The sequence below is a fragment of the Stegodyphus dumicola genome, chromosome 2, assembly GCF_044657685.1.
Source record: "Stegodyphus dumicola isolate Sdum_Otavi_A_Nest chromosome 2, ASM4465768v1".
Classification (NCBI taxonomy): domain Eukaryota; kingdom Metazoa; phylum Arthropoda; class Arachnida; order Araneae; family Eresidae; genus Stegodyphus; species Stegodyphus dumicola.
Genome location: NC_140769.1, coordinates 50869780 through 50884357, shown reverse-complemented (window position 1 = coordinate 50884357; position 14578 = coordinate 50869780). Strand labels below are relative to the sequence as shown.

At 36.2% G+C, this 14578-nt stretch overlaps 1 protein-coding gene across 1 annotated transcript in view; it reads right to left on the bottom strand.

Moving 5' to 3' along the window:
* Window positions 1-14578, bottom strand: part of LOC118196643 (short-chain dehydrogenase/reductase family 9C member 7-like) — a 66050-nt gene that overhangs the window by 16446 nt on the left and 35026 nt on the right. Inside the window, exons 4-5 of the mRNA XM_085809891.1 lie at window positions 11450-11632; window positions 6394-6526 (exon numbers count right to left, since the gene is read on the bottom strand). Of these exons, the coding sequence (XP_085666017.1) occupies window positions 6394-6526; window positions 11450-11632 (316 nt within the window). The remainder of the gene's footprint in view (window positions 1-6393; window positions 6527-11449; window positions 11633-14578) is intronic.

The window sequence follows — 14578 nt, the reverse complement described above, 5'->3', positions numbered from 1 at the left end:
AAAAACAGTGCAAAGAGTGCGCGAGGTGTTGTTTTCCCACAACTTCAAAAATTGGTAAAGAAATATGTCAGGTCCTGCCTACGTGCCAGTTAACGATGTAAATTACAGCCCACCTGGGTATCTAAATAGTATAAGTGCTACTTATCAAATGAAATAATTGGGATAGATTTATTAGGCCCGTGTCCAAAAAGTGAAAGTAATAAAAATATATATTTACTAGTTATTGTCCATCATTTCTGAAGTGGGTAGAAATAGTCCTTCTTACAAGAGCCTCAGCGAAAATTGTATCCAATGCATTTCTAAATAAATATATTCTAAAATATGGTGCACAACTGAGGGCAATATCAGATAACTGCCCCCAATTTATTAGCCAAATTTTTAAAGATATATATGCACGGCTTGGCATCCCCCCACCCAAAGATAGTCCCTTGCAAACCGCAGTCAAATACTGCCGAGCGCGTAAATAAGAAAATTAAAAAATTCATCCATAGTTACGTAAAACTTATCACCTACGCTGGGACGACTACGTCAATGAGTTGCCTTTTACCCTAAGAGCGGCCAAGCACGATACCACGGGAAAGTCTCCTTGTGAATTATTTTAAAATAATTACTTCCTTAGACAAAATTTTCTTCTTCCAGAAAAGGAAGGCGGAATTTAAACTAAATGATAATCAAAAAATAGTTTAAGAGGCAATAAGAAACTCATAAATAGCCAGAGAAAAATAGAAACTTTATTATGATAGGAAAAGAAGAGAATTTGACTTCAAAGCTGGGGACAAGGTCCTTAAAATAAAACATTCGTTGTCTTGCCCCCCGCTAGCAAAAGTGTCTAAAAGTGTGTCTATTTTACCCAAGATTTGAAGGTCCTTTCGTTATTGAGTATATTTGTTGTTCGATTTTATACTTAAAAGGAGAAAGAGCTGCCAATGTCACTGCCAATGTGGATCAAGTCAGAAAATACTATGACAGAAAGGATATGTCTATGTTCAAAGATATTTCACAGGAAACACCAAACACAAGTAAAGGCCCCTCAACATCTAAAAAGGGTCTGTCAGGAACAAAAGGGAAAGAATCCAGAGTGGTGGATCCAAAAGGAAAGAAACGTCCACATGATGAGCTAAGAGACATTAATAAACGAAAACTGAAGCCAGCGCATTAGAGAAGCAGGTCACAGAGAAAGGAACGCAAAACAGGACTCTGTACAAGATCTACCAACCAGCGAACGGGGAGGAAAAGACAGTTAATATATCACAGGTCACGAATCTAGTCACTTAGGAATGAGGTCAAGGACAAGACACCGACGCAAGTTCCACAACGGAAACGCCGAACAGAAGAGGAACGTTTCAGAAGTAAGAAATTACTGAGAAAATCAAGGACCTAGGACGACTGACAAGACTGCTCCGGCCAAACCAAAGAACGTTTTCGGCCGCAGCTCGCAAACGTCCAGCACCTCCAGATGTGGATCAGCGCCAAAAGAAGGTGGCGTGGGAGAGAAAAGCAGGGGTGAAACGGAGAAAGCCGGCGACGGGGATGAAAGGAAACAACAGGACTACCGGCCAACGTATCCGACTTCAACAATTTCCTTTCACATTGCAGAAAATATTTCATTTGCAACTGCATATGTTAGTGTCCGTGTCTTTCCCATTTCTAATATTCGGTTGCCCTAAATGAAATAAAAAAGAGCATTTAGTATTGCCGCTGAATTTATTAAACGTGTATAAGGAAAGGAACTTCCTTTGCTGATCAACACTAATTTTACACAAAGGTACGAAAGGTATTACACATTAAAAATGGGCAACATTTATAAAGTTATATTATTCTGTAATGTTGCGCGGCCCCAACCTGCACGCAACAATAGTGGTGACTGCTATGAACTGGAAAGTACACAAAGTCTTGAGAAGGGTTTAAATCCCTTTTTATTCAACTTTAGAAATTACAGTTGCGTGCTCTTGACGCTCACAAACTACGCCGACCCGGCGGTGAAATAAAAATAAGAAACTAAAAATGAATAATAACAAGTGACTACCTACGAGGCTCTCTAAACGTAACTAACCTAACCGCGTTCTAAGATACCGCTGATAATTCAGCAAACTTCTGAATATTACGTTGAAAGTTTTAACTATCTGCTGAGGCAAGTACACAGGCCGAAACGCGCGGTTCTTCAATTTCTACCTAGCCACCTCCACGCTCGTGAAGCAAGAAAGCACACTTTCGAACTCGTTTCCCTTCTATTTAACTCAGAATACTTCCGCTGACTATTTTGAATACTTTGCGCGTTCTACTAAAATTTACATACTCTGGCATTGGCAATTCCAGGGGAAAGTAAGGCTTGACAGGAAAGATAGTTTAAACTTAAAATAAATGTTAGTTAAAATAAATATAAACCCTACAATTCAATTTAAATACGCATGTCTTTATTTCTCTAATCCAAATCTATAGTAGTCCAGTTTCAAAAATAAATTTTCATTCTCCTAACTACAAATATAGTGAATTTACTGTGTATTATTTTAACTCAGAACATTTTTGTTATCTGCGAAAATTGACGTGCCTCATATTTTCGCAGATTACATCTGCAGAGAATGGATATATAATTAACGTGAAATAATGAATTAATAATTACCACACCTTTACTATGAACGGTTTTAAGTTAAAAATACATTTATTAAAAATCTCTGCACCTAATATTAATACACATTTACGGATTTAGCACACTAGAAGAAATAATACTTTTTCTCTCTAGCGAAAAAAATTACCTACAATTTTAAATTCACCACACTACAATGCCGCAAGAAGTGTAATCTCATGGCACCAAAATACAGCGCACGTCATTAAAGTAATAATCTTTTCGATACTGCTCCAAAATGTAAACAAATGGTACGGAGGTGTACTCTCGAGCTTAAGCAAAGGCTTCCTAAGCGTAGAGGAAATGATGTCATCGGAAGCCATACCCGATCCCGAGGATGTATTTTCCCTATGCGCGTATTGCGGTACAGAATGCTTATTTGCTACCCTCAAGCCCAAACAAAGTCAAGGCATTCCGACGCGTAGAGTAAATGATGTCATCGGAAGCCATATACAATCACGATTAGGAATTTTGCTCTATGCGCGTGGCGCGGTACAGAATGCTTATATGCTAATAAGAAGTATTTCATACTTAATATTCGCTGTGGTTTGATTGTATCAATTTTTCAATAATTTACTGGGATTTGCAATTAACTTATTAACACTTTAAAATCCATAACAGTTGATGGACACTGGTAATCTAATGCAGATTGTAAAACTGATGGAAACTGAACACGTCTTTTACGCTAAAACCTTTTGACTAACCTCGAAATAACCTAGCATGTTTCCATCCCGATTAATAATCTATATATATTTATACATATACGTGTGTATAAAAATATATAATTTCTAATAATAAATTAACAATAGCTTTCTAACTACCCTCTTCATTCTAAAAATACCAAAGTAATAGTTTTTCTAACATTATCTTTATACTTTATATAATTCTGATAGAGATCTATCACTTAATTTCTATTGCTCAATTATTCCTAGAGTGAGATGAAATCTTAACCCAGTATCCGGTCATTAATCTGTTTGGGGATCCGGAATATAATTTGGTATAAAAGATCTTTGCTGCGCAATCTCGCTCTCTATTGTAAAACTTCAGATTTACAGCGCTACGATGCCTGGATACCTCATCGCCAACCAGATGTCTTATCGCTCATCACGTGACATTGGTCACACCCCCTGCATCTGCTATCCTGTCTCCACGAGAACTACGTTCGGCATTTCCTTACCTGCAGCGCTCCTAGAAGCACCAAAGTTCGATAGCCGGAACACAACCTGCAATTTCGCAGGTTAATCGCGGCAAATAAAGCAAGTTGGAGTTGGAGAGATCTCGCTCTCTTTTATTTCGACTCTTCTTCCTCTTTGGTTAGCCGCTCTTTTTGCTTTGTCTTGCTGCGAACAACGCCGTAATAAAATGTGATATGCTATAAAAACTGGTGGAGTGCATATTACACCCTTGATGATGTGTGAAGCAGAAAACGTTTCAATAATTAGTTCGTTTTCCAGCCAAAAAAAAAAAAAGTTCAATTCGAATACATTTGTTTACAAGTCTCTCCTTCGTTATGCAATATTCAAACTACGCAGCGAAACAAATGCTCAAATCTGTTACAGCTATTGCCTAGTCATCAAGATAATTACAATTATTATTATCACATGTATTTGTGGTGTTTTGGCTGTAAGATGAAAGAATTGACTAGAGAAAGCCCCAATTATTTTGCAGTCATGGATGGAATGAAGTTAGAAGATAGCTGAAATACAGGCTGCGTTGTAGAGGATTCGAACTCAGAAAAGCACTACTAGCTTGATAATTGGCACATCATTTTTATTTCTTGATGACTAATTTTATAACACATATCTTCTCGACTGACAGAGCACAATGGGTGCAATCTGCACCCCACAATATTATATATATATACAACAAATTACATTTTTAGACAATAAATGAAAGTTGCCAAGCGGTTAGTTACATGCTTCCATGGCGAAAGTAAGGGAGAAAATTGCCGCTTATTGGGAAGCTGGGGTAATTATTATAAGCTCGGCTGTTTTGTTTCATTTTTAAATGGTGATTGGATAAATGCTCACTGTATTGCGGAGCATTGCAGACGAAACTAACGACGTAATTGGCCCAATACAGATTTTTTGAAAGGGAAGTCGGCAAATAAAATCAGGAATCAAAAGGGCTATTTCAGATTTGGTAATCTGTTAGTAATTTTCTTTCATATTTTATATCTTACGTATATTTATATGGAATATAAAATAATGTGCCAGAATGAACTTTTAAAACTTTAATCCAGCGCAAACGCAGCTGAGAATGTTAATAATGATAATTAGACAAGTGAATTAAAACATTACAGCATTTAATGTACCATTTTGTTTCTTGAGACAAAATATCCCTCGCAATCTTTCTAATCTCACCTCACATTCCTGAAGCAAACCTGATCTTTCATCAGAATTTTAGACTTGAATGTGAATTTAAGAGTAATTTTAGTCAATGCATTTAGACGTGATCGAGTAATTATTGAACAGTTATTAATCAATTGGAATGCAATTTATTTCATAGTTTTTTGAATTCCCAATTTTCATGTTGTTTTTTAATTGTAGAGATCTATAATATCTTATATTATACATCTTATATTAGAGTAATTACACTGGTGTGCAAAAATTAAGGACGAGACGGTTTTTTCAATATAACTTTGTACAAAAGCTTTCCAAATCAACACACTGAATACCGTAAGATCCCTTATACGTAAGGACATGAGTAATGTAAGCAACACTTACTAAAAGAGAAATCAGACAGATAAAAAGAAGCTTTATTGAAAAAGTAGCATGGAGCGCAATGCGACTGAAGGCCGAAACATCCCTGTGATGGATGTCCAGCAAGAAACATCCGGTCTTTAATAGGGGATATGATCTTCCCTGACTGCTAGGCAGGTTTCACAGCGTCTGCCCATGCTGAGAATGAGGGTGTCAATGAGTTATTGAGGCATTGCTGCCCATTCGTCTTGCAGCGCCAATCGAAGCTCCGGAATCGTTACTGGTGGTGAAGTACGAGCTGCTAAGCGTCTGCCTAGAAAATCCCATACATACTCGATGGGATTGAGATCCGGAGATCGTGTCGGCCAATCCATACGTTCAGTATGTGTATTTTTGGCCTTGTCGCGAAGTGAGAACTGAATTAATTGAATGAGAAATACTCATTCGCCTGTGAAAAACTGTTTCATTTTTGTTTTGCTTGCTTAATTTCTTTTATACATCGTTCTAGCTTTATTATAGTATTTAAATAGAACATGTGGCAACGATTAGATAATTCTTTAAATGATATAAATTTTGTGCATGAGTTATAATATGAACGAAATATAATACTGTTAAGTGAACTTAGCTCCAGAGTGTTGCTATGGTAAACAAATAGAGTGAATTTTAAAGAGTGCATTTATTCTATTGTGGTTTATGCGCTGTCGGCAAAGTAGATTTAATTCAATCCAATAAGTTTAAATGAAATGCAAGAAAAAGTGAGTATAATTTAATATACCGTACAAGGAAGTCATGTGGTGTACACATCAATTTTTTTTTAGCAATGTGTACATCTATAACCTACTACATTTTGTAAAATATCTTAAAGGACTACAGTATTTGATTGATATACCTTGCTTGTATACTTGGCTTTCAAGTTAACTTATGGAACCTAATTTAACCCACGAATAGAATAAAGATGCATGATTTTACTAACGCTTTTTAATGAGAAAAGTACAAAAGATGGCGTTGCAAATGCCCGTTATCAAATAAAGGAATTTTACTAGTAATTAATGCAACTTTTATACTTACGTATAAAAGAAAGGTTCGATGCTTATTACTTTTACTTTCCATTTTGTCATTTCCATTCGAAGGCCCGTAGTAAAAGAAATTGCAGCACTTTTACTCATGCAATAACCTACTAATCCAGGAAGACATACTTTACCTGAAAAGAAAATTATCCGCATAAATTTACATAAGCGCGAGCATATGTGTTCACTTTAGTAAAACACTATGGTTACAACTCAATAATTAGTTGAAAATTAATAAATATTTTTAACTAATAAATTATTTGAATTTAAATAAAGTTCAAACTGACAGATTTATAAACTTTTATTTTCTCAATGTTCCCTGTTCAATGAATGTAAATTAGATCTTCTATTGTCATTCTCCGGCTGCTACGAATGTGAGCACTAACACTCGTGCGGAATCTAATACGAGGCATTTACTAAATAGAAGATTTCAAGATAATTGCATAGTTTACAGTTTCAGGAATCTGAATTCCGAAAATGGACAATTTTGAGGTGGATAGTAAAATTGCAGAAAACAGAAAATTTTCGAGCTGGAATGTAATATCTAGAGGAAAAATCTTCTACGCGTATGACAACAAAGATGTATACGAGAATAGTATTATGCAATATCTTGTGGCGTGCGTACGGATTCGTAATGCATTGAATGCTCACAAAACAGATAATAGTTTGATGAAATTTATTTTCCCAACAGAAACACTTTTCAGTTCTGGAACTTTCCGAAACAGTATTCTGTCAGCTATTAAAGTAGAGCACAATTATTATTTACCACTTAAATTACTAATAACTTTAAACGCAATGCAATTCAAAGCTCATTTAAAGAGCGAAGCTCGTATGGAGATTTCTCAGTGCTCTGACCCCAAAACTGAGAAATGATGCTATCTTTTCGATCTTTATTATTTTCTATCGGCCGCCGGGAAATCCCTAGCCCCTTCCATTTCTCGAAATTATTGGAAGAAATATACGATTAAATTTACATATAAAGGCCGGATACGATTACAGTTACATTTAGGGATTATAATTACAGTTATTCAATTACAGTACTGATTATACACTGTTGGTCATTAAAATTGCAATGCCATAAAGGAAAGCAACAACAACAACAAAAAAAAAAAAAGATATTTAATGTACATGAACAGTATGGCATGAAGACAAAATGTTTAAATTTGTGAGCAGTTTGGAGGTTTAAAAGGGTGCGAAATTAGTAGAAACAGCTGCCAACCCTGGCAGCTAAAACGGCCTGGTTGGGCATGGGCTTGAATTACAGAAACGGGCAACTCATTGCATGCTGCTTTAAATCTATGCCACACTTCATCAACAGTATTAGCTGGAGAGCGGTGGCGGACCAGTCTCTCAACAACCAATGACAAGATGTTTTCAATGGGTGAGAGATCTGGAGACAGTGCAGACCAGGTCAGAAATCGAATATCTTCTGTATCGAAGATGATCAGAACAAGGCGTTCAATATGTGGTCTTGCATTATCTTGTTGGATGATGTAGTTTGGCAGGCCTCGAAGATAGGGCACAACCACTGGACCTAAGATGTCAGAAATGTAACTATTTACGTTCAAAATCCGAGCTAGAAATGTGCGTGTCGTGTACCAAACCCAAACCAAACCTGTCGATATGGAATCGGCGATATCACGGAACGATAATCCAAACTCTCGACAGGCAACAATCCTACCTGTATCGAATTCCGACACTTGCTGGTAAGCACTTCTTCTTATCCGAGGTATAACACGATATTCTGAGCAAACTCGGGCCTTACAAAGCGCCTGCTGAATGAGAAATCCACTACACAGCTTTTCTTTTATGCAGTGCTTAGATGTCATTTCTTCCTCATGCGTCGTCTAAATGCGCTGAAACACTAATCATTTGCATATACCGACCTCTCTTCATTGCATATGATTTTGACATTTCGCAGATCATTCCTTCCTAGTGTTGAAATTTTAATGGCCAGCGGTGTAGTTATACATGAATCATACCAAAATTTCGCCAAATGGTCGGCACGTTTGGCGACATTTGGCGATTTCTTGCCAAATTTGGTGACAAAAATTAGTTGCCAAAATCATCACCGGCTCAGGGATATCTCGCCAATTTAGTGAGATAGCCGTTTACTTCAGTGTTAAATAGACTTCCCTGTAATCTCATTTTTCCGGCAGAGCTTCATCTCTTGAGGCATTTCATGTTAAATTATACCAAAGATACTACATTTGTACATATCATTTGACTAAATGTATTTACGTAAATGCAAAATTCATAACAGTATTATGATGGTGAAGAATGCACGGAAAATCCCTCTAGAAATGTCTGGGTGACTGAATTCTTCTTTCATGTAACGACAGATAAGAAGAATTAGCACTAAGGTAATGATCAGCCATATTTTGTAAGACAGTGAGTAAACACTGTATTAACGTAGAGGTACTAGAGGGGTTATAGTCGGACCAGCAAGATAATTTTGATATTTTTTATTTTGTGTTATTTGTATTTTATTTTGCTTTCTTGTAAAATGGAAACCAAACATAAGTATCATTCGATAACACTTATATAATCTGATAACACTTATATAAAAGTTTTAAATAACTACATCACTGTCTTTTAAATCAAAATTGCATCGCTGAATCCTTTCAAAGTGGACTTTTTGTACTGGACAGCTTACTGGACACGTCTAATAACGGGAGACGATGATCTTAAATTCAATGGTTTCGCCCACAATTCACACAGTAATATTGGTCCTAAAAAAATGCTTACTACATCCTAACACTCATTTTTTAGAATAAGAAAGAAAATTGAGTTTTTAGTTTTAAATGGCACATACCTTTCGAACTCTTCTAACTATACTGGAGCTTCTAGTGTCTTATTTATACACACACTAATCAATAAATTAACCTTTGAGATTTTCATTTAAATGAGTGCTGGGGATGAAATATGCAAACTGTTTTTATGACGTGGGTTACACGTAGTCAGAATGCTAGTATGAGTAAGGTGTAAGAGTGCTTTTTACTATAAATGAAGTAAAATAGTAAAAAGACCAATCTTTCACCATTTGAAAAAGGGTTTATTGTTGGTGCTCGTTTAGCAAGGAACTCGATTTCGAAGACAACAAATCTCACTGGGTTCTCAAAAGCAGCCATATCAAAGGTTTTCAAATGCTAGATTCCGAATACCCAGTCATTCTCTTGAAGACTAACTGCGGTTCGTGTACAGTTTTCCAAGACAGTTATCGACGTCGTCTTCAACGAATTGTACGGCAGAACTGGAACTCTACTGCGCTTCAAGTGACACAGGTTGTGAACAAAGGCTCTTTCCAATAGATTTCAGCTCGAACCATGCGCAGAGAATCTCAGAGGATAGAAATGCATAATCAGGTGCCTGTGCGAAAACCACTTATTTATGTCTGACATGCAAGAATTCGTTTGCAGTGGTGTCGGGAAAAAAGACGCTTTACACCTGAGGATTGGAAACAGATAATATGATCGGATGAATCACGCTACACTTTATTTTGCACTGATGAAAGACGTCAAATTCGGCGAGACTTGACGAGAACCCCGTGAAGCTATGAATCCATCTTGCCTTACTCGCACTGTGCAAGGGTCTGGTGGGAGTATCATGAAATGGGGCATGTTCTGCTGGCATAAAAGTGGTGCCCTGGTGTTCCTCGAAGGTAAGCAAACAGCTACGAGAGATACCTAGATACACTGGCAGATCAACAGCATCTTGCAATGTTGCATTTTTACCCTGATAGCGACGGATACTTCATGGATGACAATGCAACTATACATCGTTCCTGAAGTGTTCAAAATTAGTTTTCGGAACATCACTCTGACTTAGAGCACCTTCCCTGGCCATCGTATAGCCCGGATATTAACACCATAGAAAATTTGTGGGATATGGTGGAAAGAAGTATCTGACAGTACTCTCTTCTTCCATATAATTTACAAGATCTAAAAAAACCTGTATAGCCAATGCATGGCACTCTCTGGACGTAACTGCATTTCAGAAGCATGTAGACTTGACGCCCAAACGAAGCAGTTAGCCATGCCAACGTGGGTCAAATAAAATATTGATTTGGGGTTTCTAATACATTGGCCAGTGTTCTTAATATGCAAAGGTTTAACGCCAAAGATCTATAGTTTAAAGCTCCAGAGTTTGTTATTTAGAACTGCGAACTCATTTTTCTTATTTATTTTTAAGATATGCAAGCCATACTTTTGCCAAACTTGTTTTTAGAATCCATTATAATGTTATCACTTGTCTTCTAAAAGATTGGCAGTAATTCAACCACGGTCGCACTGTATATATTCAGACAAATGCAAACGTAGTAAAGGAATTTTTGCAATGCAATTTTTTGCGTCTTTTTTCCTTGAGTTTTCTAGCAATTCTCTCCAAAGCAGGTGGGTTCAACTCTATTAAATCGTCTCATTGTTTCTTTCAGAAACTTCATTTACTGTATGTAATTTTCAAATTAAGTTTTTTTTTTCGTCTTATTTTTTGAGTTTTTTTTAGCAATTCTATATATACGCGGCGTCAACCGCATTCAGGTTGTTGTTTGAGAGAAGGCTGTTGTTTGAGAGTTTTAAAGGCTGTTGTTTGAGAAATGAAAGAACTTTTTAGTATTACTTCCAGACAATTTTGGTCTATAAATTAAAACGAAACATTTAATTTATTTATATAAGAGAAATAATACTTTCCCTAAAGGATTTTCTGATACCTGGCTCATGTCTTCTCGTAATCAGTCCATTAAACTGTCGGAAATATATAGTTCTAGACCTACTAATGTTCTGCAAACTGAACCACATTGCCATGAGTCAACAAACGTTCTTTACTCTCGCTTTAAGTAGCGCATGTATTTAAAAATCAATTTTGAATCATACTATATATATATTTGATCTGAAATTAAAAACTCGAAATGCGTCAGTATTGTTGTTATTAAAAATTTCAATCATAATGTATATCTTATGTTACTTGTGCTTATGGATGCAAATTTTACATATCAGAAACATTTTATATTATATCGTGATTCACCCAGTCAGAATAAATATGCAAAAGAGATAGCTTACCCAAAAGGCTTGTAATATTAACAACGCGACCTTTGGATTTCCTCAGGAGAGGTAAGAAAGCTTTCGTAACTCGGATGACTCCAAACGTATTGACTTCAATAACATTCTGAAACTCTGAAAGGGACGTCCAATCAATCTCACCACCCTGGCCGATTCCTGCATTATTCACGACTGCCCACAAAACTACAAAAGCATTAAATATCGAAACATTTATGTAAAAAATATTTACAGAGCTTACAACATTTGCATTTCAATAATATAAGTGTCTCCAAGTAATCCTATAATATTTTCAGTATATTATTACAATTAATTCTCATTACAATATCATTTTTATTGTCATTACAGCATCACTTAGCATCTTTTATATCAATGTTATAATAAGTATTTATTATATTACGTTTATATTATTATATTAACTAAAAATTATTTATTAGATTGTGTTTATATTATCTAAAGAAACTATGTTATTGTATAAAATTGTGGGTTGGGGATATACGAGTATTTATGTATTTTCGGAAAGGAGAACAAATGCTTCTAAATTTGCAATATGTTTACGATCTCATAAATCGAAACTATTGTAAACCTTTAATACGTGCTCCTATCCTACTGAATATCTTAACGTAGCTTAACTTAAAAGTGCTAAAAAAATTTCAGTTCGATTATACACTGAAATCTTAAGCGCATTTTGTAGTAAATTTATCTGAAAGAATATTTTATAATAATAATTTGAACATCTCATAAAACGTATTGATTACTGTATCGAAAGCTAAGAAAAGAATGGTCCAGATAGCTGAGAGCCCACAAAGTCAAAAGAATGTTTCTAACAATTACCTTAAAGTGTTAAAATATTTCAGGTGGATTACATTCTAGAGTTTTTTTTTTTTCCAAAGCAGGAGAGAGGAAAAATGTATGCACTGCCCTCGACTCGATTTCTGAACCTCTCGAATACGCGTCGAGTATGCTTCCAATTACACCAGGAAAACATGCGAAAAGAAGGGGAAAATTACCTCATAATACATTGAAATCTTAACTGTATTTTGTACTAAATTTATCTTCAAGAGTATTTTATAATAAAATTTTGAATATCTCATAAGGCTTACTGCTTACTTTACCGAAAGTGGACAGTATTGGTAGATGCATACTAAGCACTAATACAGACAGCTGAGAGCACAAACAGCCTAAATAATGTTTGAAACAAGTATCTTACTTGCTGAATGGTGTATCACAGCAAAGAAGATTGTTCATTTCATTACTCGCGTCCGAGTAGCTAAGAAAGGCACTGGGTCATTTACAGTTTCTGATGGTTTAGAAGGCATAGTGATATTTAGAAAAGCACAAAAGGAATGTATAATTTGTTTCTTCATTTTATAACGCATTTTTCAACAGAAAAAAAGAGCATCTTGTTAGAGCATCTTGTCGCAAATATCGTCTGAGAAAACAGTTCGCGGTGTCGTGTTTAATATATTTTGTCAAACGATTTCTGGCATTTGCAAGAAAGAGACTTGCTTTAGAACACTGTGTTGGGAAATTTGTAAAAAAAAGTATGCCGTTATCAATAAGTGCAAGGTGTTTGAAATGGAACTCTCGCGCTACCAGATTAGAACCATCATTTACTTCCAGTTCTGATGCAAGAAAGGTCAGCTAAAGAATGCCACCAAATCAGGTGTATAGCTTTAGGCACTAATGTTGTATCATATGACACTATGAAAGTTTGGTACCGAAAGTTCAAAATCAAGGACTATGATATTAAAGAAGCACAGCGCTCTGGTCCGCCTACTGATGTTGATAATGCCAGCCTCCAAGAACGCGTGGATGAATATCAGTATGCAACCATTCGAGGGCTTGCTAAGGAATTTGACGTTAGTGCCATGCCCATTAGTCGCGCTATGTATCGCATAAACTTGACGTGCAAGTTCTGGATGCCGCGTGAGCTGACTCAAGCAGATAAGGACAGACGTGTTCGGGCATGCACTAATCTTCTCGGATATCAACGCAAGGAGAAAATTCTGTACCGGATCGTCACTTGTGATGAAAAGTGGGTTTACTTCAACAACGCAGACCGAAGAGAAGGTGCCGCCGATCATCCGCAGCGTTGCAAAGCGCAATTTGCCTAACAAAAAGATCATGCTTTGTATCTGGTGGGATTGCTGTGGTGTTATCCTCAAAAAAGTGTCTGTAAAAAGGTAAAATCCTTGACAGTAAGGTTTACAGCGAGGTGCTAGTCCGTGTTGACGTTGCTATTAAGGGGAAACGTGGAACTATCACAAAAAGGTGATGTTCCATCGAGATAATGCAAGACCGCATTTGTCTGCATTCACCGGCTGGACTCTGTATGGACTCGAATGGGATCTTTCGCCACACTCACCATATAGCTCCGACATCGCTTCTTCGGGTTTCTACATTTTTTCGCTCTTGCGAATATATCATGCTGGTGTTATTTTGCACGGAGCATCTGATCTGTTTTCGGACTCGCGGCCACGACGTTTCTGGACCGAAGGCTTTGAAAAAGTACCAAAACGTTGACAGAAAAATTATAGATTTGTGCAGTGATTACTAATTGCATAAAAGGTACTGCTTTCATTTTTTCCTATCTTTATTAAGTACATTTTTTAGTGGAACATGTTCGCTACAACCGGATATTTGTTGTAGGAAACGCATATTACGGAAATAAAAGTAGTTCAGAATTTAAATTACAGTTTTTTATGACATGTAGTGTTTTATAATTATCCTAAAAGCAAAAAAGACACAATTCAAACTAAAGAAATTTGGCCACCATCTGTACAGAATTCAAAGCATCTCTTTTCTACGATATATTGGCTGAAATGCGCATTTTTTTTCTAAGAACCGTAAATCCAGTTATTCTGTTAGCTGATTCAAGTTGAAAACCACACTGAACACTAGATGTCTTACCTAGTCATAAGAGGGAAAGAGCGAGACAATGAGTCTGGTTTTGCACTCCCATCAGTTTGAAAGTTGATAGTTCGTTAGATCCTATGCTTATATGTTAAGTAAATAAATAAGGGAGCTAAATTTTAAGCTGCCTGTCTAATCGAATACATTGTGTGATTATAAAAATGTCAAAAAATTTTCTACAACAGCCTGATCAATGATATATAAACAAGGGTGTAC